Genomic DNA, 27,680 nt, shown 5'->3' on the forward strand with positions numbered 1-27,680 from the left:
ATTCACTTCCTGCCCAGTTTAGCAACCAAAGCCCCCATTCGTTCCACGCTCAGTCCTAAACACGTGTTGTTAGAGTAGCTGCGTGTTGAAGTTCCTCTAGCTTTTGAGAATCGAAACAAGCTGTTTTAGCTACATAACGATTTCTTATTGAATTTCCCAAAACCTCAATCGTAGACGTATAGTCCTCCGTGAAGCATTCGCCGAGAGGAGAAATATCAGAAATAAACGGAAGCAAGCATGGTGAGTATTTTAATGGACCGCTTCAGTTAGCATTTCTAGCTACCGTTAGCTAACTACTTGAATACCGGTAATAACGTAACTAGCTAACGTTACCTAATTGATAAGGATAACGTTATTTCGTTCTCATCTAGTCTCTAAATCTTCTAACAGTTTTTGTTTGTTCTCAGACTGAAGCCGAAGTGAATCCCAAGGCCTACCCCCTGGCCGACGCCACACTTTCCAAAACCATCCTGGACCTTGTGCAGCAAGCCTCCAACTATAAACAGTTGAGAAAAGGGGCCAATGAGGGTGAGAGAATCCTACATTAATTCCCAATTGATAATATATAAGTAATGTACTGGAAATATTATACTCCTTACTGCAAGCATCATTATACCAGCTTCTAAGAAATCTGGCCCAATTGCACAGTACATGAGGTTGAGTGTGCTTGATATCTGACCACAGATTAGCTGTTTCAAATCCTGCTCAGATTACCACTTCAAACACGTATCTATGGAGTTCTAATCTATCAAAGACACATATCACTAACCCTTAACTCTTGTCTGCCCTCTTCCAGCCACCAAGACATTGAACCGTGGTATCTCTGAGTTCATTGTGATGGCTGCTGATGCTGAACCACTGGAGATCATCCTCCACCTGCCGCTGCTTTGCGAGGACAAGAACGTCCCCTACGTGTTTGTGCGCTCTAAGCAGGCCCTGGGGCGTGCCTGTGGGGTCTCCCGCCCTGTCATCGCCACCTCAATCACCATCAAGGAGGGCTCTCAGCTGAAGCCCCAGATCCAGTCTACCCAGATGGCCATTGAGAGACTGCTGGTCTGATCTGGTTGCTGCTCTGCTCTCTATAGTATTGGATAGTCTAAAGGACTATGTCAGGCAATTTAATTGTGTGTTCTTTTGGATAGTTGAATTGAATTGTCTTTGGAAGATACATTGTATTTTGTCAGGGACATACTATGTTATGTAATTTACTCTTGTTTTGTGATAATAAAACATTTCTTTTTACTAATGTGTGATATGTAATTGTGTTCAATTTTGTAAGTGCCATAAGACTATTACAGTGTAAAATAATACTGTATACAAGAGCAATTAGTTGAGTACTTTTGATGGAGGGATGAACCAACTAGAAAATTATTAGTTCGTTATGAACAGGATCTTATCATTGATATAAACTTGTTTTTCTAGTTGGTTCATCCCTCGAGTTCTCAACCAATTTATCTTGCATACAGTATTGTGCTGGATGATGAGTAATTACTACATGTCTGTTGCGGAACTGCAAGGGTAATACAAAATATGAAGGGTCCCTCGAACTACCTTGGCAGAATCAATATGTGCCCATTTGATCTTCTTGTAGAGCGTTTGTAGAACATATCCTAGCGTTCACGCAACCGTTTGGTGTCTTGAACGCAGCGTCTGAGCTGGAATAATTTACCCAATACCGAGGTCACGTTTCAACAAAGTTGAACTTTTGGACTCGCATCACTGATCATAAACTGTCTGTACGCTTGAGTTGAGCAAAAGCTTTAGCCACCATGGCTGAGCCACCCGTTCTTATACGACAAGATGAGGTTGAAGGTTTGTTGCATTATAAAGATTTGATCCCGCGACTTGAAGTAGCACTGGGGAAGTTTTCCAAACTGGACAGCGCAGAAGTGATCCAGCCCGTTCGTACTACGGTCCCGTTACAAAAATACAATGGGTGGGTTTATTCATTCCCCTATTTATCATTGGTCGGTAATTAAGTAACAATACTGTTCCAAAAATGTTCCGGACAGATTTCTGGGGCTGATGCCTGCGTATTTGGTGCATGAAGACATCCTGTGCACAAAATTGGTGTGCTTCTACAAGAGGGAGAGTGGGTCAACTCTGCCATCAACTCAAGCCACAGTGTTGCTGTTTGATCCTGAGTATGGGAATGTCAAAGCTGTGAGTATGCCTATGATTATTGAACAGTGGCCATTAGATGTTATTTATCATTTGTTATTAGCAATAAAAGTAAAGTTAAATACTTCAAGGATTTAGCACAGCTGGTTATAATAGAGGTCAATTCAGTAATAACATCGGTCTCAGTGTGGTTGACATCTGCAGGTCATGGATGGGGAGGTCATCACAGCCAAAAGGACAGCAGCAGTGTCTGCTATTTCTGCCAAAGTAAGGCCCTCTCTTTGTGGCCTAGGCAGGCATGCATACTCTCTTTATTGGTGATTCCTCACTACCTGTCAATAACATTGTGCTGTTCTAACATTGGAATTTTTGGAACCCCCCTTGGAACTGTCCAGCTGTTGATGCCAGCCAAGTCGGAGGTGTTGACCATACTGGGAGCTGGCCATCAGGCCCTCAGCCACTACAACATCTTCACAGAAACCTTCTCCTTTAAAGAGGTATCAGAGTGATTCCGTGTTTCTGAATGGGTGATTAGAGAGATCCACTGGTGTGTTGTGGCTATATCCTCCAGGCATAAGGCTGGGTTCTGGTTAGAAATATCTTGTGGGTCATGAGAAAATATGAAAGACCATTGAGGGATCATGTCATTACAGGTCCGCGTGTGGAGCAGGAGGAAGGAGACGGCGGAGAGGTTTGCCCAGTCCACCCAGGGTCACGTTACAGTATGGGAGTCAGTGGAGGAGGCAGTGAACGGTGCAGACGTCATAGTCACTGTGACTAGGGCCAGTGAACCAGTGCTCTTTGGCCAGTGGGTCAAGCCAGGTGCCCATGTAGCAGGTGAGGAAACTCCTGACTGAAGATGATAGTGCCATGCTTTAAGACTTTGATGTGTGAAGATAACATACTGTATATTTATTTTTTTATTTAACCAGGAAAAGCCCATTGAGACCCAGAGTCTATTTTTCAAGGGAGACCTGGCCAAAAAGGCAGCAACAATCAAAACATTTCAGAATTAAAACATACAACAGAACATGATCCAGCCTATAAAAAGCATTTACACTACTCCGTAACAGTCTCCCATCATTATTTTAAATGAATTCAGTGGCACTAACATATCTAGATGAAGCATGGATTATAGACTATTCCATGCCTCTGGTGCACAAGAAGAGAAGGCAGTCTTGCCCAATACTGTGAATGTCCTGGGGACATTAAGTAGCAACCACCTCGCAGACCGGGTATGGTAACTGCTAGTGGTGAAGGAGACCACACTACAGAGGTAAAGAGGGAGTTTACCCAAAAGGGCTTTGTAGGTGAATACATACAAATGTATCTTTCTGCACATATAAAGTAATGTGTACCAACCTACCATTTGGTACAATGTGCAATGGTGGGTGAGTGACTTGGCATTTGTAATAAAGTGCAAGGATGCATGACAAACAGAGTCCAGTCTCTGTAAGACAGAGGAGGTTGCATACATATACAACAAGTTACCATAATCAATTACAGAGAGAAAAGTGGCCTGAACAAGCTTCTTTCTAGCCATAAGCGGGAAGCAAGCCTTATTACGAAAATAAAAACCCAATTTCAATATAAGCTTTGTCACAAGATTATCCACATGAACTTTGAAGGACAACTTGTCATCCAACTAAATACCATGGTATTTGTAGGATGACACCTTTTCAATGGATAAGCCACCAGATGTGACAATGCTAACGTTCTCTGGCAGAGTTCTAGCTCTGGCAAAGGTCATGAATTGAATTTTCTTTCAAGACCAGTTTGAGGCCATAAAGGCAGGCCTGCAGTGACTGAAAAGCAGTCTGGAGCTCTTCAACAGCCGGAACCAGAGAAGGAGCACATGAATATATGACTGTATCATCTGCATATAGATGTAACTTTGCTGGTTGCATCCCATTTCCCAAATCATTAATAAACATTGAGAACAACACAGGATATAAAATGGAACCCTGGGGCACACCGCTATTAATCTCAAGAATGCCAGACTTGTGATTGTCAGTTATACACGTTGTGTTCTGTCAGAAAGATAGTTCCTAAACCTATTTACTGCCCCTTCACTGAGACCAGTGTTTCTGAGACTAGCTAGCAACGATTCATTGTCAACTGAATCAAAGGCCTTTGATAAATCCACAAGCAGAGCAGCACAATGTTGCTTTTTATCAAGTGCATTTATTATGTAATTTGCCACAGCCATAGCTGCAGTTGTGGTGCTGTGCCCCGATCTAAAGCCAGACTGAACCCCACTCAGTATGTTCTTTTCAATGAAGATGCTTTTTAACTGTGAGTTCACAGTTAAGGGATTCATAGACTTTGGCCATGATAGGGAGTTTGGAGATAGGACGATTGTTATTGGCATCTGAGGGATCTCCACTCTTTAGCAGTGGGGGACATAATCTGCTTTCCAAATGCTCGTATGGAATTGGTCAAGAGACTCAAGTTGAACATGTGAGCCACAGGTTCAGTAATAATACCAGCTACTATCTTTAAGAGGTAGGGGTCAAGGTTGTCTGAACCTGCAGACTTTTTAGTGTCCATTGCCTCTAGTGTTTTATAGACCTCAGTATAAGAAACAGGCTCAATGTTAAAATGGTTCACGTGAGGGCCTATATCATAGTTTACTGTAACAGAGCTTACATTAGAGGCCTGGGCCCCACCATTATCAAAAACTGAACCAGCAGATATGAAGTGCTTGTTAAAAAACCCTACAATATCGGCTTTATCTTTCACTTCATTAGAATCCATTATTAAATGGTCAGGAAGGCCAGAGGATACATTAGAACCTGACACTGATTTGATTAGCTTCCAGAACTTGGTAGGGTTGTTTAGGTTCTCTGAGACTGCATTTAGATAGTAATCTGATTTGGACTTCCTGATCAATCCTGTGCATTTGTTTCTTTGTGCTCTGAAGGAGGCCCAGTCAACAGGAGCATTTGTATGTCTAGCTTGAGCCCAAAAGACATTTCTCTTTCTAATTAATTCTTCCAAGTTATCTGAAAAGCAGGGATTGTCCCTTCCACTGATTCTACATTTCTTCACAGGGGCATGTTTATCGCAAATCGACACAAATTTCATATACAAATAGTCCCAGGCAATGTCAACATCGGGAATCAGGCTTACTCTGTCAATATTATGGTACAGATCATGTAAAAACGCTTGCTCATCAAACTGTCTAAAATGTCTTTTAAAAATATAACGGGATTTGGCTTTGGTCATTTTGTATTTCTAACACAAGCAATTGCACAGTGATCACAGACATTGCAGAATATCCCAGTTGATGTGTATTTGTGAGGGGTATTCGTTAAAATGTCCAATAGCGTTGATTTGTTAGGTGCTCTGGGATTCGGTCTTGTCGGCGCATTAATTAGAGCGAGATTCAGTTATTTAAAAGAGTCCGATACAGATGTATGCACGCCCCAGTTCAAATCTCCTAAAATAATTGAGTCATGTCGCTTGTGCAGGACATCAGAAAGACAGGACATCTCTCTTTGTTCTTAATGTAATGTATCATTGTTGTGTGTGTGCGTGCATCAGCTGTGGGAGCCTGCAGGCCAGACTGGAGGGAGCTGGATGATGTGTTGATGAGGCAGGCTGAGGTGTATGTAGACAGCAGAGAGGGAGCTGTTGCAGAGTCAGGAGACATCATCCTGTCTGGGGTAGGTTGTGAGACTATTGGTATTCTGTATATGGGTTTCTTCTGGCTGTGCCTATTGAATGCAATCTTGGTTTATGGAAGTTATACAAGTGGGTAATCCCAATTAAAGGATAAACATGTTTAACATGATTTGGTGTGCTAATGAATACTTCATCTCCAGGCCAAAGTGTTTGCAGAGCTTGGAGAGGTTCTCAATGGAACAAGACCTGCCCTTAGAGAGAAGACCACTGTGTTCAAATCCCTTGGTAGATTGTCTTTATCCTCTATTCAAATCCTGTAACATGTTCCTTCATTGTGCTTTTTCCATAGTTTTATTGACCCTGTTTGTATACAACAGGAATGGGGATTCAAGATGCAGTCTCTGCCAAGCTTGTGTTTGAACAGTGGAAGAACAAACACTGAAGACCTGAGGATAATGGGATGGCCATGGATGTGATCACTTACATTCCCACCAGTTCTATATTAAAGGGAGTTGGTGGAAAGATAGTGGGAGTTACTGTGTTATTCCTACATCTGCACAACAGAAAGTAAAAAATGACAGGCAGAGATTTTAAATGAATTTATTGGCTTTAAAAAAAAAAATCAGCAGGTTAAACTACTATTGTCAAAATAAAACCACATTTAGCCAAAGAAAAATCAGGTATAATTTCTTTCATTGTGCTGTTAACACTGGTAATAGCTCAGAACAGCCTTACTCAGTTCAAATTAAAAAGAGTACTTTGAAAATTCACTGGTAGGTGAACTACTGTTTATTTTAAATACAGCAATTAGAAGCTACAATAAGACAAAGACAACATGGTCAGTTACAACTTCTGAATTATTTTAAATTGCTCAGTTTTTAGTGATACAGTAATAGGTTAGCCTGGATGTAGTCCCTGTTCAGCTATTACATTCCTGCCATTGGCCAAATGAAAGGAGTGGCAAGGAGTGGAATGTTAGCTAGAAGGACTGGTACCCAGACTAGTAATAGGCAGCTCTGATGACAAAAAAACACAGTAATGTTTACATAGCATCATGATGTTAGTGATGATAAAGCTTAATGTTAAAATGAGTTCACAGCTATGTTGTTTCGAGTAGCAAACAAAGTCCAGATTCTTCACACAAGAACTAGACCTTCTGTAAAGGACTGGATAGATGGCATCTGCTGACAGAATACGTTCTTAAAGGGAATGAGGATGAATTCTACCTTATAACAAAGGCCTATAACAAAAAGGTTGACACACGCAGGTGTTTGGAGTGTAAATCTGGCAGACTACACAGTACAGTTCCATTACTGACAATACTCGTACAATGGATGCATTTTGTGTTTATGTACAGAAAACACAGTTTGTGAAACCGTTGTTTAATCCAACAAGAGAGATCCATCTAAATTGGTCTGATAAAGAATCATTCTCCATCCACTTTCTAACAGGTTCTCCTATTCACCTGTTCAGGTGCATCTGTATAGACACCTGTAGAATGTAAAATACTATTTTATCAGATCAAGGGGCAAGTACTGTAAGTTGATATTTAGGTTGATCTAATAAGCATTTAATCCACCTAGGTATAAAGTGATCGCTATTATCCATTATTGACAGTTATTTTGATGATGTATTTGATGGATAGATAAAATCTACCTGACGAGAAACAATTGATCTAAATGTACTTGATCTACATAGAGTATGATTATAGAACATAGAAGACACTACTACAACACTTTCTTTTTTTTTTTTAAGAGTTTACTTCAATTTGTCTTGAACCATTTAAAGGATATTTTAAGATTTTGCTAATTATGGTCGCACATATGGTACAAAAGAAAAAAACAAGAAGAAATCATTACATTTAGTGTACATGGAGCTACAAGAAAGTGATGACCGTTATATGCGGTAGGAATTTTGGCAACACCTCAATTATACACAATTGAAGTCTGTAAACAAACTATATGGACTCGAGAAGAGTGGAAAGAGACTGAAATTGAAAAGAGCAATTAGTATCTTCCAAGAACATTAAAAAAAAGTTATTTTTAGAAGGCAGCAGGAATTTCACAAAGCTCTAATTCTAGGATTTGTATAATAAAAATCATATTTAAGTACTATGTACTAATTACAATCCGAGAGAGAAAAAAAATGACATCTGTAGAATCTTCCCTCTTAAGACAATCCCCCACCCTCTTCTTCCTCCCCCCAACCAATAGGTGAGCTCAGACTGCAGTGTGACTTCCTACTTCCTTTCTGCGGCGTTTAGAGTAGTGAACACTTTCTCTTCCTCTTCTTGACGGGCGGGGGACACAAGACCGCCCGGATGGCTTCGTCAAACACTGTCTTAAGGCCACGCTGTGTCAAGGCTGAGCATTCCAGGTACTTTACTGCTCCTGTAGAGGGGAGACAGGCCGGCATTCAACATCACAGCAAACCGGGATTTCATTCATTAAAATCCTGAATTGAATAATAGCTAAGACTATCCCATCCGGTTGCAAATGAAGCTATGGAGAAACTCCATTGACCTTGCTGTGTTGTCCAGTAAAAAGTTTGCTCTATGTCCAGGATACTGGGCCCTCAAGTATTACTAAGAAGTAAGCCTTGTCCGAGCCAGAACAGCTCATATCTGTTATTTGTTATCTGTTGTTTTTGTAGAGTGATGCAGCTTGATATACAAGTACACCCCCTGGACAGGACACTAAAGTACTATTAGTATACTAACCAATCTCTTTTGCCATGGCCAGACCCTGGGGGTAGGTAATGGGGGTGAGTTTCTTCTCCTTCAGCTTCTCAATGGTGTCCTTGTCATCTCTCAAATCCAGCTTGGTGCCCACCAGGATGATTGGGGTGTTGGGGCAGTGGTGTCTCACCTCTGGGTACCACTATGGAGGACAGGGCCAAGACAGTCAGGATAGGATCAGGATGTTACTGTAGACTAGACGCCTATCTATCAAGTACATCAGTTGTTTTGAGAATGTGGATAAAATCCACCCTGTCAAGCAATGACCATGTTGATAACTTAATACAGCTCCAGGCATGTTATGCTTTCCTTAACCCCTGTTCTGAGCATCTGAGATTTAATGCAATCTGACACACGTCAAATCAGTTTTCTTGATCTTCTGATCTTGTGTGAAGATAATGTTCTATACACTGATCTTTACAGGAAGCCTACTGATCGTAACATTTTGTTGAGGGCTGATAGTCGTCACCCACTTCCCTTGAAAAATAGTTTGCCCGACAGCCAATTCTGTCGAATCAAAAGAATTTGCAAAAAACAAATCCGATTTCGACAGAAATATGGCCGAGACGCAAAGAAAGTTCAAGGAGAGGGGCTACAATAATGATCAGATTAATATTGCCTTTGAGAAAATTCAAAACAAAACATGACCTTTTTCAAGGTCAGTCTCGCAAAAAGACGCATTCTTGTGTTCTAACTACCCGCTATTCAAAGTGCTCTGAACAAATTAAGGGATTGTTCAAACATTGGCACATCCTAAAATCCGATGGTAGTCTCGGTAATGTGTTTTCGGACCTTCCCTTGGTCGTATTCTCGCTGGGCAGAAATCTCAGAGACCAATTGATACACTGATTTACCACCCCAAGATATTCTTGAACAACGTCTATTTGCACCCCTACTGGATGTAAATTACAAATGTAATGGCTGTGCTCAATGCAATGGCACTTATAAATGTAGATCCTTCAAACACCCAAAAACAGAGAAATCGATCCCAATCAAAGGTATTATTACGTGCTCCACTAAGGCAGTTATTTATCTTATAACTTGTCCTTGTGGTAAAAATGATGTAGGTAAAACAAAGTGCAAATTAAAAGTACGTATCTCAGAGCATTGCAGCACCAAACTTTACTTATCCAGTTGCGGCCCACTTCTTGGAGGCAGGCCACTCGATTTCGTCTCTGCGTTATATTGGCATCGAACATGTCACCCTCCCTAGGAGAGGGGGTAACCTTGATAATTTATTGTTAAAACGAGAGGCTGCCTCGATCTTTAACTTAAAGACCCTTGCGCCCTTCGGTCTCAACATAGACTTTGATCTGAAGCCATTCTTGTGATTATTGTGACTTTGCCATTGTAATTGTTTGTAAGCTTGTGTAGTCAAATTAATCTATGATTGTATGCTATCCATTTGTTGTTTTATGCTGTTCTTTGTATGACATTTTAATATTTTATAATTAACCAATGATATTAGGCCACTCGGCCATGATTACAGACACCTGTGTCTTTTGACACTATATAAACGAGTCATCCCGCAGTGTTTGTGATTATACCCTGATGAAGACAGCTTGGCTGTCGAAACGTTGGTAATTACATTTTTGCATCTGAGCTCCTAGAGTGTGCGGCTCTCTTTTATTTTCAAGATTTTTAACTTAATACTTAACAGAAACAAAGCTATGACTCACCTTGGCACGGACATTTTCAAAGGAGGCAGGACTCACGAGAGAGAAACAGATCAAAAACACATCCTGTTGGGGAGGAAACAACCAGCATTATTTATTTGGTCATATGAGTACAGCATTACAAGATCAAACATGAAAAATTGACACTTACAAAATATTAATCTCCATAAATCGTAGCTATGAATGGTACAAAAAAAACATACATGACACAGACAACAGAGTTCATGAACATCATCAAATCACTGCGATACAACTTTACTGTTATCAAGGAGGACAAAGTTTCCCTGAACACTCAATTGCTGGGAGGAGTCAGAATGTGGGGCAAACAGAGCACTCTTTCACTTCCTTAATGTCTGCTCCAGACATTGTTTTAGTACTGTGGAAAGCAGGCTGTACTCTCCTCCTCATACAGACCTCTGAGCCATAAGAAACGCTCAATACGCCTTTCCCTAACGCCCTGATTATCTTGTTATATTATTCACAATGTTGTAGGGATTGATTCTTTATGCAGAGCTGACAGCAATTTTAAAACAACTTCCTCTGTGCTCACCTATTATGATAATCCATATGCGCGCCACTAGAAATCCCTGCATTAGCATGTTTCTGTTAGCCAATACATCCTGCCAAAATACACCATATTACTGACCTGCTAATGTGCCTGGACCTTGTAGGCTAAACTGCAGAGAAAAGACCCATAACCGATCCAAATGATTGCCCAATAAGGCAGGCTAGATGCAGTTATTTTTCTAAATTAATATGCATGAAAAATGCCAGGCTTTTGAGCGATTATTGAAATAATGGCAATTCACAGCAGTTTGCAGTCTAGAGTTTTATACTCACTTGAAAACAAGAAAATTATTAATTACATTGTTGTAGCCTAGGTTGGATACATTTCTAGTCCCTAAAAAAACCAAATCCATAGAGTAGCTTTTCGAGCTGCGTGCCCGGGGACTGTGAGCTCAGCCTCGGGACCGCACAGTGTAGGCTACCTATGATTTCCATTTCTGATAACTATGTTTTCTTTCACTGCGTAAATTGACTGGATATATTCACTGCAGTATGAAGCCTAACATTGAGCTGATGAATTAAGGGCTTCTAACTTAGGCTATTAGTAAAGAAAATAGTATATTGGAAGAGAGATGCACACTTGCTCGCTGAATGTAAAATAAGCTACAGCATTAAGAACACACAGGGTGTGGGAAAGGATAAGCCCATATTTTCCTTGTAGGCCCATCTTAACACAGATAGGCTACATCCTGCCAAAATACACCATATGAGTCACCTGCTAATGTACCTTTCTAGCCATTCTAAATTGTCGAGAATTGGATCCGTTGGGGTATGCAGTTATTTCGGCATGAAACAAAACGTTTGAGCGTTTATTCAAACTAGCCTATATCACTGTAGTTTACAGCCTTATAGACAATTGTGTACTGACATGGTAACAAAAATGAATTCCTCATTGCAGTGTTTTAGCACAGGTAGAATAATTGTCTTGTCTAAAAATGTAGCCCTAATCAATAGTGGAGCTTTGCATTCGCGGGGAATAGAGCGTAGCCTGGAGGAACCCACAGATCTGACATTTCATAATCTGTTAACTTATTTTTCTTGCACTTTGACTGGTTATTATTTAGCCTACAGCCCTAATATTTAGCTAATATCTAGCTTCTTACTTCAGCTACACATCAGACATCACTAGCCTCTCTTTTTCAGCTGTTTAGGCTATAGGCTACGCAAGCCTCTCCACGATAGCAATTCCTCAGCTCGTAAAATTCCAGGAAAAAAGCTATAGAATATTTATCTTGATATCTTTTTTTATACTAGGCTTAACAGCCTATAACATTCAATTGTTGAACGTAAAACAGGCCTACAGTTGAGGTGAGAAAGCGCGTTGGAGTGATCACATTCGGCCAGTTATGATAACATTGTTACACTGACGCATGCAAATAGTTGCATGGGACAGACAGATGAGCACAGTGAAAAAGACAACCGAACGGAATTGACAACCATTAGAAAATCATAAATCACTTGCAAACTACTTGAGGAACATGCCAATGACATACTGTAAAAAAAATATGTAGGCTCAACAGCGTTTGTTGATGAATTGCTACATTTCAAATATGAGTTACGATATTATTTTTTATTAGGCCTACATGTACATTGAGGTATTATTTGCAGTTGTCACCATGACAATGAACACACCCTGAAATGACTGAACGGTCGAGTTACCATTTTTTAATAGGCAGCACGATGTGTTGATCAGTTCATTGACATCTGTAGGACTGTAGAACGATAAACCTTCCCCTAGTGTGGATGCTCACCAAGGTTTTATAGTTATGTAGCCTATAGTTTATCGTTATTGGCTTTGTGGATGGCCCAATAACTCTGACACAACTAACGTTATCACAACAGTACAACTAGTAGGTCTAGCTAACGTTAGTGAACTTTGAGGAAATAAATACAAAATTAAACTTGTTAACTTTACTTTTATGCTCTATAAATTGACTCCAAATAATTTACCGCACCAAGTTTGCAACCGGTGAACTGGCACACTGCAGTAAGGAAGTAAAGCGAAAGTTGAATCCCATCACTTCCGTTGTTTGGCTGTACCCATAGAAACATCTGAAAATGTGTTTGATACTTTGAGACGCAGTAAAGTCGCTTGACTGTCTTCATTGCTGACACTAGTGACCTAGAGGACACAGTACATTTATCCTGTTGTTTTACCGTCTGTGGATAGGACAGTGGTCTGAGTCTGTCGTAGTCTTCCTGTCCTGCTGTATCCCATAGACCCAGATTCACTGGTTTCCCATCTACCATCACATTGGCAGAGTAGTTGTCAAAGCTAGAGAGAGATACACCACATTGACATCAATGGTTGTGATCAGCACACCACCAAGAAATAAAGGAAACAAGTTAATTTCAATGATTCGACAGGCCAAATATAGAATTTCCTGATCATCAGGAGAAAACCCCCCACATCTGACTATAAAATATAACAGTTCTGAATGTTAATGTTGGCATTCTATGTTTCTCGTGTGGGGCACCTGCTACGATGAGGGAGTGGGGGGATAGAGTGAGTGTACTTACACTGTGGGGATGTATTCCCCGGGGAACGCGTTGGTGGTGTAGCTGATGAGCAGGCATGTTTTACCCACAGCTCTGGAGGAGAGAAGCATAAAGAGATGGAGGAATGAAGAGGAGAAATAAGACACCTGGCTTCAGTTTTGTTTTTGTCAATTTCAAAACTGAAAGGAGAACTTGAATGGGGCGTAACTGACAAACTTAAGACAATGAGTTAAACTGAAAAATGTCTGCAGAATGACACATTTGAGTCCCAATCACAATGTCCTAAAAAAGATTGGGTGGTGTAGCTCAATAAGAACATGCAGCAGACATTTAGGTTGGGTTGCACCATCATGGATACTGTTAAACTGGGTTAAATCAAGGTTTATCTATAAATCTTGTTGCACCAAACTTAACCTAGTTTTAAATTACTCCCTATTTCCCCACAATTTTGTGTTATCCAATTGGCTGTTACAGTCTTGTCACGTCACTAAAACTCCCGTATGGACTCGGGATAGGCGAAGGCAGAGAGCCGCGCATCCTCCGAAACAACCCAACAAAGCCGCACTGCTTCTTGACACAATGCCCACTTAACCCGGAAGTCAGCCGCACCTGTGTGTCGAGGGAAACAGTAACACCTGGCGGCCGTGTCAGCGTGCCCGGCCTGCCACAGTAGCCGCTAGTGCACAATGGGACAAGGACATCCCTGGTGGACAAACCCTCCCCTAACCCGGATGACACTGCAATTGTGCGCCGCCCCATGGGTCTCCGAGTTGCGGCCGGCTGGCAAAAGAACTTGGACTCGAACCCAGAATCTCTAATGGCACAGCGATGCAGTACCTTAGACCACTGCACCACTCAGTAGTCTTAAATTAATCCTAGTTAAATGTAATCCTTCTTATAAACAAAAATCAAATGTAATCATGTTGCTCCACTGTTTTAAAGTCAAATGTTAAAGTGGGTTAGGGATTAAATCTAAACTTCCACTGGAGGATGTTTAAGTTCATCATGTCAGTGTATGTGCTGTGTTTTCAGTGCAATTAACAATTTCAGCTCCTGCGGCTTATGTTTGTAAAACTCAACTAGCCAGTTAACATGAACTAATTTCACAAATTTCAAAAACTCACTTTGCTATCTATCTAGCAAACTAGCAATGACCAGTGCTGGTTTATTTCCATATGAATAAAATTAGAACATATTGCAATGTTGAATGTATTATGACACGTGTCACTAATCATAGTTTAGTTATTTAATTAAGTGATAATGCCCAAGAAGCCGGTGTTTGGAGGATATATTGGCAAACCGTGAAAATGACAGATGTACAACTCACATATCCACTACGTACATTTGGTCAGGTCTCCCAAAAAGTTAGTTGCAGTATGTAACCTTTTGGGCGATCTGACCAAATGTACATAGATGTGAGTTATAGATGTCATTCTCATTGTAAGCAAGTCTAAAAATATGTTCTGTGTGCACCATTTGTATGCTGCCCATTCTTAAATTACATTTGTCTTTCACTTTGTTTTGTTCACCAGCTGAAAACCAGAAATTCTGTATTATGTAAAATATATATTCACAGCTGTTAATATGGTACAATTATTCTCTACACTATACTTGCTTGTTTTGTCACAAACTGAAATTAGGCAAAGTTGCTAGCTATAAACCTAGATATACAAAATCTAAATTAGGTCTAATCTAAGATTCATTTAAACCATATTTGGGCAACCCACCCTAAAGGATTGCTAGCTTGCTAAACACAATGTAATAGGCAATGATAATATGGTAGGTGCGTATTGATACGGATGTGTGAATTGGAAATGTTTTTTTTTGCATATCCCTGTCTGAGAAGATGGTGCATATAGCTGCGTAACCATAAACAGCAAACGAGAATGCTGAACAGTTAGCAGTAGGTAGCAATTACGCTAGCTAAGCTAAATTACACCATGCCACAAGTTTACAGACGAATGTGTTGTTAGCAAGCTGGAAACAGTGTCAACAGTTGTCACCAGTTAGCTAGCAAAGTACCAAGCAAACTAAGGACTACTAGAAACAATTTTGATATTATAATTTATATTCTACATCATAACTTATATTGTAAGACATTTTATAAACATAGCTAACTAGACAAAAGTAGGTTAAACTTACCCGTCCCCCACTACAACACACTTGATGGCCTGCATCTGACGCCTCTCTCAGCTAGCTCGCTAAAATTTGAGTTTATCGGTTAGCTGGTAAACCACTCGTTAGTTGCCCCAACGGGGAAAAACAAGGTTTGAAGCCTCGATTAGAGGGCCCAAGTTACGATAGTTTGGAAATTAGTATAATTCCTTCAAATCAGTGTCCTCAACAATAACTTCTAAACTTGTAAAACAAGCAGCCACCACCCAAAAAATCTCTGGTGCTAAACTTGAAAAAACGCCCTCAGACAACGGAAGCTGTAACTCCCATTCCATGCAAGTCATTTCCGTTTACTGTAGATTGGATAGAGGAATTTTCAAAGGGCTGTCAAGAGACGCCACCAAGCGGTAAGTTTAATATTTCTACAGCCACCTTTAGGTCCTTAACGTTAGAGGGCAGTATTTCCTCATCATTTAATATTGTAAAGATTTCTGGGAGGCAGGCATGAGACGAGACAGTCAAGACAAGTACAGATGCAATACCTTGGGTGTTATGATTACATCACTCCGGAACTATGTCATAGTTGTCCTGTGTTTTATCCTAAGAAAAAGGTTGTGTTTATCCACATTTATATAGATGAAAAATGGCATTTTATCTAAATTAACAGATTAAAAGGGAGTTTATCTCCTGCTGACTGTGGATCCATGTTGTAAGACATCTGAGTAAGACACTATAAAACCAGTTAAGCTGTAATTTTGAGCTCTCTCTCTCCCGCCCCTGTTCCCCCCACCCCTCCCTCATTATCCCCTTCTCAACAAAACTATTAAAGTGGCTTGAGTTCATCTTTAATTAATCAGTGTCTTCGTGGTAACTCAAACCCTGTCTCCCCATCCCCATGTACACTGAACAAAAAAACAAAAATATAAAGGCAATATGCAACCATTTGAAAGATTTTACTGAGTTATCAGTCAATTGAAATAAATTCATTAGGCGACACATTCCCTTCGCATAGAATTGATCAGGCTGTTGATTGTGGCCTGTGTAATGTTGTCTCACTCCTCTTCAAGGGCTGGATATTGATGGGAACTGGGACACGCTGTCGTGCACATCAATGCAGAGCATCACAAACATGCTCAATGGGTCTCGTGAGTATGCAGAACTGTGGAGGTCCTGGGCTGGCGTGGTTGCACTTGGTCTGCAGTTGTGAGGCTGGTTGGACATACTGCCAAATTCTCTAAAATGAATGAAAATTAAATTCTCTGGAAACAGCTCTGGGGGGTATTCCTGCAGTCAGCATATGAATTGTGCACTCCTTCAAAACTTGAAACATCTGTGGTATTGTGCTGTGTGACAAAACATCATATTTTAGAGTGGCCTTTTACTGTCCCCGGCACAAGTCTAATGATCATGCTGTTTAATCAGCTTTTTGATATGCCACACCTGTCAAGTGGATGTATTATCATGGAAAATGAGAAATACTCACTAATCAGGGATTTATACAAATTTGTGCAAATAAATTGAGAGAAATAGGCTTTTTGTGTGTATGGAAAATTTATGGGAACTTTAATTTCAGCTCACTTTACATATTGTGTTTATATTTTTGCTCAATATATTTATACCCAGAGAGATCTTATTATATTACTAGAGGGGCTATGTCATGAACCCTCAAAGTTCCGTAATGAGGCCAAAATTACAGCAATCTTGGTCAGGGAGAAATTCAAAACCAGTCTAATTGGAATGAATGTCAGCAGCTTCATAGGTGATGCATTTACTGCTTTTAATTATGTAGGAAAATAAAAGAAAGGCATGTGATGTATCAGAAATGGTGTAATGGAATTATAGCCAATCTAAAATACTGTCATATAATTATAAACAGAGTTTATACAGGTTTTATACATATTTTCTGCATAAATAGCCTCTAAAATATACGTAAACAGACCATGAATGTCTCAGATGTTGTTTTCTTGGAAAGCTTTGAGTGTTTTTATATGATACAATATCAGTACTTGTTGCATTTAAACCTTTCTAAACTCAGTCTGTAACAGAAGAGAGTCAGACCGAAATGCAGCGTGTAGGTTACTCATGACTTTAATGAATGATAAGACGGTACATGAAATAACTGAAATACGAAAACAGCAAACGAAACGAGAAACTAATTACAGCCTATCTGGTGAATACAGAGACAGGAACAAACACCCACAAAATACAACGCTAACTCAGGCTACCTAAATACGGTTCCCAATCCGAGACAACGAGAATCACCTGACTCCAATTGAGAATCGCTTCAGGCAGCCAAGCCTAACTAGACACACCCCTAATCATACACAATCCCAATTAATACAAACCCCAATACGAAACACAACATATAAACCCATGTCACACCCTGGCCTACCCAAACATATAACAAAAACACAAAATACAATGACCAAGGCGTGACAGAACCCCCCTAAGGTGCGGACTCCCGGACGCACCTCAAGAGCATAGGGAGGGTCCGGGTGGGCGTCTGTCCATGGTGGCGGTTCTGGCTCGGGACGTGGACCCCACTCCATAAATGTCCTATTTCCTCCCCTTCGCGTCCTGGGATAATCCACTTTCTCCGCCGACCATGGCCTAATAGTCCTCACCCAGATCCCCACATAACTGAGGAGCAGCTCGTGACAGAGGGGCAGCTCGTGACAGAGGGGCAGCTCGGGACAGAGGGGCAGCTCGGGACAGAGGGGCAGCTCGGGACAGAGGGGCAGCTCGGGACAGAGGGGCAGCTCAGGACAGAGGGGCAGCTCAGGACAGAGGGGCAGCTCGGGACAGAGGGGCAGCCCGGGACAGAGGGGCAGCCCGGGACAGAGGGGCAGCTTGGGACCGAAGCAGCCCGGGACTGAGGGGAAGCCCGGTACTGAGGGGAAGCCCAATACTGAGAGGAAGCCCAATACTGAGAGGAAGCCCAGTACTGAGAGGAAGCTCAGGCAGGTAGTAGGCTCCGGTAAATCCTGGCTGGCTGGCAGATCTAGAAGAGACTGGTTGTCGAGCAGATCTGGAAGAGACTGGTTGTCGGGCAGATCTGGAAGAGACTGGTTGTCGGGCAGCGCTGGGCTGACTGGCGGCACTGGCCAGACTGGGAGCACTGGGAGCACTGGCGGAGCTGGGCAGACTGGGAACACTGGCGGAGCTGGGCAGACTGGGGGCACTGGCCGCGCTGGGCAGACTGGGAGCACTGGCTGCGCTGGGCAGACTGGGAGCACTGGCCGCGCTGGGCAGACTGGGAGCACTGGCCGCGCTGGGCCGACTGGGAGCACTGGCGGCGCTGGACAGACAGGAGACTCCGGCAGGACAGGAGAGGAGAAAAGCGCTGGCTGCGCTGAACAGGCGAGGCGCACTGGAGGCCTGGTGCGTGGTGCTGGAACTGGTGGTACTGGATCGAGGACACGCACAGGAAGCCTGGTGCGGGGAGCTGCTACCGGAGGACTGGTGTGTAGAGGTGGCTCTGGATAGACCGGACCGTGCAGGCGCACTGGAGCTCTTGAGCACCGAGCCTGCCCAAGTTTACCTGGCTCGATGCCCACTCTAGCCCGGCCAATAGGAAGAGCTGGTATGTCGGCACATACCAGCTCTTCCTATTGGCCGGGCTAGAGTGGGCATCGAGCCAGGTAAGCTTGGGCAGGCTCGGTGCTCAAGAGCCGGGCTATGCTCCCGCACTGAAAACACTGTGCGCTCCATAGCATAACACGGTGCCTGCCCGGTCTCTCTAGCCCAACGGTGAGCACAGGGAGTATGCCCTGGTCTCCTACCTGGCATAACTATTCTCCCTTCTAGCCCCCCCCCAATAATTTTTTTGGGCTGCTTTTCTGCTTTTCTGGTTTCCTTGCCAACCGTGTTCCCTCGTATCGTCGGCTCCTATCTCCCACTGCCTCTGCTCTCCTTAGTGCCTCCACCTGTTCCCATGGGAGGCGATCTCTTCCGGCCAATATCTCCTCCCAAGTGTAACAACCTTTACCATCCAACACGTCTTCCCATGTCCATTCTCCAAATAATTCATCCTCCCTTTGCTGCTCCAGCTGTCGCTGCCTGTTAAAACCAGCGCCTCTCCGTTTTTTCCGGCGTGTCTTTTTCTTTGACTCTATTCGCCTGTAGCACTCTTCGCACTGCTGAAGCGAATCCCAGGCGGGCTCCTGCACTCGCTCTGGGTCGGCCGCCCACCTGTCGATTTCTTCCCACGTCGTATAATCCATGCTTCTGCTGTCCATAACGTCTTCCTTTAGATCCTGCCAGTTCACACGCTGCTCGGTCTGTGAGTGGTGGGTGTTTCTGTAACGACATTCGTCTGTTGCAAGAAGAGAGTCAGACCGAAATGCAGCGTGTAGGTTACTCATGACTTTAATGAATGATAAGACGGTACATGAAATAACTGAAATACGAAAACAACAAACGAAACGAGAAACTAATTACAGCCTATCTGGTGAATACGAAACGAGAAACTAATTACAGCCTATCTGGTGAATACAACACAGAGACAGGAACAAACACCCACAAAATACAACGCTAACTCAGGCTACCTAAATACGGTTCCCAATCCGAGACAACGAGAATCACCTGACTCCAATTGAGAATCGCTTCAGGCAGCCAAGCCTAACTAGACACACCCCTAATCATACACAATCCCAATTAATACAAACCCCAATACGAAACACAACATATAAACCCATGTCACACCCTGGCCTACCCAAACATATAACAAAAACACAAAATACAATGACCAAGGCGTGACACAGTCTTCAACTGATTTGAGCCAGGCTATGGCTGTGGATTGACTGCATCACTTGAATGGAATGTTGGCATATTGGCAGTTAATTTAAAAAAAATATGGAATTATTCCTCTAAAATTGTCTGGCTAGCTAAAACACATACAGTGTAGATAAATTCTTTGCATTCATTGTTTTACACAATATCTTATCACAGCACTGGCAAAGCCATGGTTGACCAACTCCCTGACTAACATTGCTGACCTCTGGACCGTCATAAGAAGGGTCATGTCCATTTTATATTCTAATTCCTAATTCTATGTTTATACCCCTCATCAGAATCGTGCAGGAAGGATTATGTTATTGGAGGATTTTGAAGCGATTGACACATTAATAGGATAGACAACAGCATTAAGTGGTGGGTTAAAGCAGAGGAAAAAGATTAATGCAGGATAAACATGCTTGTCACAGAGACTAGGGGCCAGCACTAGCACTAACACACATATGTGTCCCAATGGAAATGTGGAGCATTAGAGACATGTAAGATGCTCAAAGAGGAATTGTGTGGGGTTTGTGTAGAATCCGTGGGTGTTGGTAACTTTGTTAGATGCACTACGTCACAGAGAATCCCTACCTCTGCATATATATATATATACTGCTCAAAAAATAAAGGGAACACTAAAATAACACATCCTAGATCTGAATGAATGAAATATTCTTATTAAATACTTTTTTCTTTACATAGTTGAATGTGCTGACAACAAAATCACACAAAAATGATCAATGGAAATCAAATTTATCAACCCATGGAGGTCTGGATTTGGAGTCACACTCAAAATTAAAGTGGAAAACCACACTACAGGCTGATCCAACTTTGATGTAATGTCCTTAAAACAAGTCAAAATGAGGCTCAGTAGTGTGTGTGGACACCACGTGCCTGTATGACCTCCCTACAAACGCCTGGGCATGCTCCTGATGAGGTGGCAGATGGTCTCCTGAGGGATCTCCTCCCATACCTGGACTAAAGCATCCGCCAACTCCTGGACAGTCTGTGGTGCAATGTGGCGTTGGTGGATGGAGCGAGACAGGATGTCCCAGATGTGCTCAATTGGATTCAGGTCTGGGGAACGGGCGGGCCAGTCCATAGCATCAATGCCTTCCTCTTGCAGGAACTGCTGACACACTCCAGCCACATGAGGTCTAGCATTGTCTTGCATTAGGAGGAACCCAGGGCCAACCGCACCAGCATATGGTCTCACAAGGGGTCTGAGGATCTCATCTCGGTACCTAATGGCAGTCAGGCTACCTCTGGCGAACACATGGAGGGCTGTGCATCCCCCCCAAAGAAATGCCACCCTACACCATGACTGACCCACCTCCAAACCGGTCATGCTGGAGGATGTTGCAGGCAGCAGAACGTTCTCCACGGTGTCTCCAGACTCTGTCACGTCTGTCACATGTGCTCAGTGTGAACCTGCTTTCATCTGTGAAGAGCACAGGGCGCCAGTGGCGAATTTGCCAATCTTGGTGTTCTCTGGCAAATGCCAAACGTCCTGCACGGTGTTGGGCTGTAAGTACAACCCCCACCTGTGGATGTCGGGCCCTCATACCACCCTCATGGAGTCTGTTTCTGACCGTTTGAGCAGACACATGCACATTTGTGGCCCGCTGGAGGTCATTTTGCAGGGCTCTGGCAGTGCTCCTCCTGCTCCTCCTTGCACAAAGGCGGAGGTAGCGGTCCTGCTGCTGGGTTGTTGCCCTCCTACGGCCTCTCCTGGTAGCGCCTCCATGCTCTGGACACTATGCTGACAGACACAGCAAATCTTCTTGCCACAGCTCGCATTGATGTTCCATCCTGGATGAGCTGCACTACCTGAGCCACTTGTGTGGGTTGTAGACTCCGTCTCATGCTACCACTAGAGTGAATGCACCACCAGCATTCAAAAGTGACCAAAACATCAGCCAGGAAGCATAGGAACTGAGAAGTGGTCTGTGGTCACCACCTGCAGAACCACTCCTTTATTGGGGGTGTCTTGCTAATTGCCTATAATTTCCACCTGTTGTCTATGCCATTTGCACAACAGCATGTGAAATGTATTGTCAATCAGTGTTGCTTCCTAAGTGGACAGTTTGATTTCACAGAAGTGTGATTGACTTGGAGTTACATTGTGTTGTTTAAGTGTTCCCTTTATTTTTTTGAGCAGTATATATATATATATATATATATATATACACATACATGTAAATATATGTGTATATTTATACTGTAAATTCACTCATACGCTACAGTTCTATGCCAAACTATCTATTTTGTATATAAAATATGTCAACTTTGTGTAAATTCCTCTGTCTGTTTCTGCGTCTATATGTTGTCTATTGCTAGCAGCACCATATCACCAAGTAAAATTCTGGGTATGTGTAAATGTACTTGGTGAATAAAGGTGATTCTGATCCTGATGCATAGGTAGGCTCCTCTGATAAAGCTATGGAAAGCTACTAAATGTAAAGCATGCAGATCAGCAACACTACAGTATAGCCCAGAAGCAAGTGTTCTGCTAGAGCTATAGAGAGTAGAGCAAACACACCATTTATGGTGTCTCCTTCTCATGGTATATTACACTAGCGTGGAAATGATAGAAGTTAATTCATGCAAATAGATCTTTCTCACTCTCCAAGCTCAGGATCTGAGTGTTTGTCACCTGGTCATTATGTTTCCCATTATGTTTTTGAATCATCTCTCAACTACCGCATTCAAAACGCTAAGTTCATTTGCATAACAGTCTGTGGGGAATCGTCATGTAAATGTTTGCACGATTGCAGTAATTGGCACCGTGCGAGAGCATGGATTGTCTGGATGACATTTTAGAACGCTGGAAGAGTCAATGAGGGAGTTCGATCAATCTCGCCCGGGCAGCGGTATAGGCATGTTATGTGTCAGCTAAAAGTTGATTGCATTCGATTTGGAATTGGGTTGCCTCCCGGTCGTGAGCCAGGTGCTCCGTTCATAGCCCAACACGAAGATGGCTTCAAAACAAAAGTGACGTAATTAAGCACGTGTAGTAATTAGGAGGATTCTGTGTTTTCCCATGCAAAAGTGATTGCTTTTAATAAAAACGCTTTATCTGCCTTCCCAATGAAAAATAGAAGAGAAAATTCAAACATTTATTTTATGGAACAGAGATGTTGTATGTTTCTGGTCGATGCACCATTGTTGACAAAATTACCTAGTGGCACAGATTTGCCTACTGTTCCATTTGAGAATGGTGCTCCTCCCTCCCTGCATTCGCCCGGTGACCTTGCCCAGTGCCCTGCACAATCGGAATCCGCCCACTGGAACTCTCCAACCTTCTGATGGATACAGATTGTGGTAAAGATATTATTCCTTAGCAGAACTGAACCCTCTGCCATGGTGTTATTCAGTTCAAATCCAATAAAATGTTATTGGTCACATACACATAGTTAGCAGATGTTCAAATGAAATGTATTTATATATCCCTTCTTACATCAGCTGATATCTCAAAGTGCTGTACAGAAACCCAGCCTCAAACCCCAAACAGCAAGCAATGCAGGTGTAGAAGCACGGTGGCTAGGAAATGCCAAAACCTAGGAAGAAACCTAGAGAGTAACCAGGCTATGAGGGGTGGCCAGTCCTCTTCTGGCTGTGCCGGGTGGAGATTATAACAGAACATGGCCAAGATGTTCAAATGTTCATAAATGACCAGCATGGTCAAATAATAATAATCACAGTAGTTGTCGAGGGTGCAACAGGTCAGCACCTCAGCAGTAAATGTCAGTTGGCTTTTCATAGCCGATCATTAAGAGTATCTCTACCGCTCCTGCGGTCTCTAGAGAGTTGAAAACAGTAGGTCTGGGACAAGGTAGCACGTCCGGTGAACAGGTCAGTGTTCCATAGCCAGATATAACAGACTGACCCTAGTCCTTCACAGTTTTATTTGAGACGACTGTACAACCATCAAAATTAATTGTTAGATTCAACAGAAGATCTCTTTGTTTCTTGGGACCTAGAACAAGCATCTCTGTTTTGTCCGAGTTTAAAAGTAGAAGGTTTGCAGCCATCCACTTCCTTATGTCTGAAACACAGGCTTCTAGCGAGGGCAATTTTGGGGCTTCACCATGTTTCATTGAAATGTACAAAAGGTCAAAATATATAGTGAAAACAGTAGTAGTCCTAAAACGGAACCTTGAGGAACACCGAAATTTACAGTTGATTTGTCAGAGGACAAAACATTCACAGAGACAAACTGATATCTTCCCAACAGATAAGATCTAAACCAGGCCAGAACTTGTCCGTGTAGACCAATTTGGGTTTCCAATCTTTCCAAAAGAATGTGGTGATCGATTGTATCAAAAGCAGCACTAAGGTCTAGGAGCACGAGGACAGATGTAGAGACTCGGTCTGACGCCATTAAAAGGTAATTTACCACCTTCACAAGTGCAGTCTCAGTGCTATGACGGGGTCTAAAACCAGACTGAAGCATTTCGTATACATTGTTTGTCTTCAGGAAGGCAGTGAGTTGCTGCATAGCAGCTTTTTCTAAACATTTTGAGAGGAATGGAAGATTCGATATAGGCCGATAGGTTTTTAAATAGTTTCTGGGTCAAGGTTTGTTTTTTTCAAGAGAGGCTTTATTACTGCCACTTTTAGTGAGTTTGGTACACATCCGGTGGATAGAGAGCCGTTTATTATGTTCAACACAGGAGGGCCAGGCACAGGAAGCAGCTCTTTCAGTAGTTTAGTTAGAATAGGGTCCAGTATGCAGCTTGAAGTTTTAGAGGCCATGATTATTTTCATCATTATGTTAAGAGAAATAGTACTAAATTACTTGAGTGTCTCTCTTGATCCTAGGTCCTGGCAGAGTTGTGCAGACGCAGGACAACTGAGCTTTGGAGAAATACGCAGATTTAAAGAGGAGTCTGTAATTTGCTTTCTAATGATTACATTTACATTTACGTCATTTAGCAGACGCTCTTATCCAGAGCGACTTACAAATTGGTGCATTCACCTTATGACATCCAGTGGAACAGCCACTTTACAATAGTGCATCTAAATATTTTAAGGGGGGTGAGAAGGATTACTTTATCCTATCCTAGGTATTCCTTAAAGAGGTGGGGTTTCAGGTGTCTCCGGAAGGTGGTGATTGACTCCGCTGTCCTGGCGTCGTGAGGGAGTGTGTTCCACCATTGGGGAGCCAGAGCAGCGAACAGTTTTGACTGGGCTGAGCGGGAACTGTACTTCCTCAGTGGTAGGGAGGCGAGCAGTCCAGAGGTGGATGAACGCAGTGCCCTTGTTTGGGTGTAGGGCCTGATCAGAGCCTGGAGGTACTGAGGTGCCGTTCCCCTCACAGCTCCGTAGGCAAGCACCATGGTCTTGTAGCGGATGCGAGCTTCAACTGGAAGCCAGTGGAGAGAGCGGAGGAGCGGGGTGACGTGAGAGAACTTGGGAAGGTTGAACACCAGACGGGCTGCGGCGTTCTGGATGAGTTGTAGGGATTTAATGGCACAGGCAGGGAGCCCAGCCAACAGCGAGTTGCAGTAATCCAGACGGGAGATGACAAGTGCCTGGATTAGGACCTGCGCCGCTTCCTGTGTGAGGCAGGGTCGTACTCTGCGGATGTTGTAGAGCATGAACCTACAGGAACGGGCCACCGCCTTGATGTTAGTTGAGAACGACAGGGTGTTGTCCAGGATCACGCCAAGGTTCTTAGCGCTCTGGGAGGAGGACACAATGGAGTTGTCAACCGTGATGGCGAGATCATGGAACGGGCAGTCCTTCCCCGGGAGGAAGAGCAGCTCCGTCTTGCCGAGGTTCAGCTTGAGGTGGTGATCCGTCATCCACACTGATATGTCTGCCAGACATGCAGAGATGCGATTCGCCACCTGGTCATCAGAAGGGGGAAAGGAGAAGATTAATTGTGTGTCGTCTGCATAGCAATGATAGGAGAGACCATGTGAGGTTATGACAGAGCCAAGTGACTTGGTGTATAGCGAGAATAGGAGAGGGCCTAGAACAGAGCCCTGGGGGACACCAGTGGTGAGAGCGCGTGGTGAGGAGACAGATTCTCGCCACGCCACCTGGTAGGAGCGACCTGTCAGGTAGGACGCAATCCAAGCGTGGGCCGCGCCGGAGATGCCCAACTCGGAGAGGGTGGAGAGGAGGATCTGATGGTTCACAGTATCGAAGGCAGCCGATAGGTCTAGAAGGATGAGAGCAGAGGAGAGAGAGTTAGCTTTAGCAGTGCGGAGCGCCTCCGTGATACAGAGAAGAGCAGTCTCAGTTGAATGACTAGTCTTGAAACCTGACTGATTTGGATCAAGAAGGTCATTCTGAGAGAGATAGCGGGAGAGCTGGCCAAGGACGGCACGTTCAAGAGTTTTGGAGAGAAAAGAAAGAAGGGATACTGGTCTGTAGTTGTTGACATCGGAGGGATCGAGTGTAGGTTTTTTCAGAAGGGGTGCAACTCTCGCTCTCTTGAAGACGGAATGATCATGATCTTTTCCTCAAAGAAGTTAATGAATTTATGAAGTGAAAGCTATCCTCTCTTGGTGAATGCTGCTTTTTAGTTAGCTTTGCGACAGTGTCAAAAATAAATTTCCGATTGTTCTTATTTTCCTCAATTAAGGTGGAAAAATAGGATGATCGAGCAGCAGTGAGGGCTCTTCGATATTGCACGGTACTGTCTTTCCAAGCTAGTTGGAAGACTTCCAGTTTGGTGTGGCGACATTTCCGTTCCAATTTTCTGGAAGCTTGCTTCAGAGCTCGGGTATTTTCTGTATACCAGGGAGCTAGTTTCTTATGACAAATGTTTTTAGTTTTTAGGGGTGCAACTGCATCTAGGGTATTGCGCAAGGTTAAATTGAGTTCCTCAGTTAGGTGGTTAACTGATTTTTGTCCTCTGACGTCCTTGGGTAGGCAGAGGGAGTCTGGAAGGGCATCAAGGAATCTTTGGGTTGTCTGAGAATTTATAGCACGACTTTTGATGCTCCTTGGTTGGGGTCTGAGCAGATTATTTGTTGTGATTGCAAACGTAATAAAATGGTGGTCTGATAGTCCAGGATTATGAGGAAAATCCTATTTAATTATGGAGTTAGAGCCCTGTCTATGTTGGTAGATAAGATGAGTGCACCCCTCCAGCTAGGATGGAGTCCGTCACTCCTCAACCTTGGTTCTGTTTGTGGGTGAGTCCCAGAAAGAGGGCCAATTATCTACAAATTCTATATTTTTGGAGGGGCAGAAAACAGTTTTCAACCAGCGATTGAGTTGTGAGACTGCTGTAGAGCTCATCACTCCCCCTAACGGGGAGGGGGCCAGAGACAATTACTCGATGCCGACATATCTTTCTAGCTGATTTACAGGCTGAAGCTATGTTGCGCTTGGTGACCTCTGACAGTTTCATCCTAACATCGTTGGTGCCGACGTGGATAACAATATCCCTATACTCTCTACACTCGCCAGTTTTAGCTTTAGCCAGCACCATCTTCAGATTAGCCTTTACGTCGGTAGCCCTGCACCCTGGTAAACAGTGTATGATAGCTGGATAATTCTTTTTAAGTCTAATAGCGTGGGTAATGGAGTCGCCAATGACT

General features: G+C 43.0%; 3 protein-coding genes across 3 annotated transcripts; 2 read left to right on the plus strand and 1 right to left on the minus strand.

Annotated features, from left to right (window-relative positions):
* Positions 1-26: 26 nt before the first annotated feature.
* LOC118402922 (NHP2-like protein 1) lies at positions 27-1,250 on the plus strand. Its single transcript, XM_035801292.2, has 3 exons — positions 27-240; positions 408-528; positions 797-1,250. Exons 1-3 carry the CDS (start codon positions 238-240, stop codon positions 1,057-1,059), a joined length of 387 nt encoding a protein of 128 aa, XP_035657185.2. The 5' UTR covers positions 27-237; the 3' UTR covers positions 1,060-1,250.
* A 408-nt stretch (positions 1,251-1,658) lies between these two features.
* crym (crystallin, mu) lies at positions 1,659-6,274 on the plus strand. Its single transcript, XM_035801283.2, has 8 exons — positions 1,659-1,936; positions 2,013-2,163; positions 2,326-2,388; positions 2,517-2,618; positions 2,775-2,958; positions 5,668-5,789; positions 5,949-6,033; positions 6,126-6,274. The coding sequence occupies exons 1-8, from the start codon at positions 1,770-1,772 to the stop codon at positions 6,188-6,190; spliced, it is 939 nt and encodes a 312-aa protein (XP_035657176.2). The 5' UTR covers positions 1,659-1,769; the 3' UTR covers positions 6,191-6,274.
* Positions 6,275-6,332: 58 nt separating this feature from the next.
* LOC118402918 (ras-related C3 botulinum toxin substrate 1) lies at positions 6,333-15,668 on the minus strand. The gene is made up of 6 exons (XM_035801284.2): positions 15,370-15,668; positions 13,249-13,320; positions 12,886-13,003; positions 10,165-10,227; positions 8,468-8,627; positions 6,333-8,138 (listed from the first exon to the last, which is right to left on the minus strand). The coding sequence occupies exons 1-6, from the start codon at positions 15,402-15,404 to the stop codon at positions 8,008-8,010; spliced, it is 579 nt and encodes a 192-aa protein (XP_035657177.1). The 5' UTR covers positions 15,405-15,668; the 3' UTR covers positions 6,333-8,007.
* Between the last annotated feature and the right edge of the window lie 12,012 nt (positions 15,669-27,680).

Source organism: Oncorhynchus keta, chromosome 24 (assembly GCF_023373465.1).
Source record: "Oncorhynchus keta strain PuntledgeMale-10-30-2019 chromosome 24, Oket_V2, whole genome shotgun sequence".
In the NCBI taxonomy this organism is placed as follows: Eukaryota; Metazoa; Chordata; class Actinopteri; order Salmoniformes; family Salmonidae; genus Oncorhynchus; species Oncorhynchus keta.

What these genes read in the sequence shown, in the direction of transcription:
- LOC118402922 (XM_035801292.2), top strand. An exon ending in GAGAAAAGGGGCCAATGAGG is followed by an intron (nt 529 to 796) that starts GTGAGAGAATCC and finishes GCCCTCTTCCAG; the next exon opens with CCACCAAGACATTGAACCGT.
- crym (XM_035801283.2), top strand. Translation starts at nt 1,770, where the DNA reads ATGGCTGAGCCACCCGTTCTTATACGACAAGATGAGGTTGAAGGTTTG. An exon ending in AGTATGGGAATGTCAAAGCT is followed by an intron (nt 2,164 to 2,325) that starts GTGAGTATGCCT and finishes TGACATCTGCAG; the next exon opens with GTCATGGATGGGGAGGTCAT. An exon ending in AAACCTTCTCCTTTAAAGAG is followed by an intron (nt 2,619 to 2,774) that starts GTATCAGAGTGA and finishes ATGTCATTACAG; the next exon opens with GTCCGCGTGTGGAGCAGGAG.
- LOC118402918 (XM_035801284.2), bottom strand. Translation starts at nt 15,404, where the DNA reads ATGCAGGCCATCAAGTGTGTTGTAGTGGGGGACGG. An exon ending in GGGGAATACATCCCCACAGT is followed by an intron (nt 13,004 to 13,248) that starts GTAAGTACACTC and finishes ATCTCTCTCTAG; the next exon opens with CTTTGACAACTACTCTGCCA. An exon ending in GGCCATGGCAAAAGAGATTG is followed by an intron (nt 8,139 to 8,467) that starts GTTAGTATACTA and finishes TCCCCTCTACAG; the next exon opens with GAGCAGTAAAGTACCTGGAA.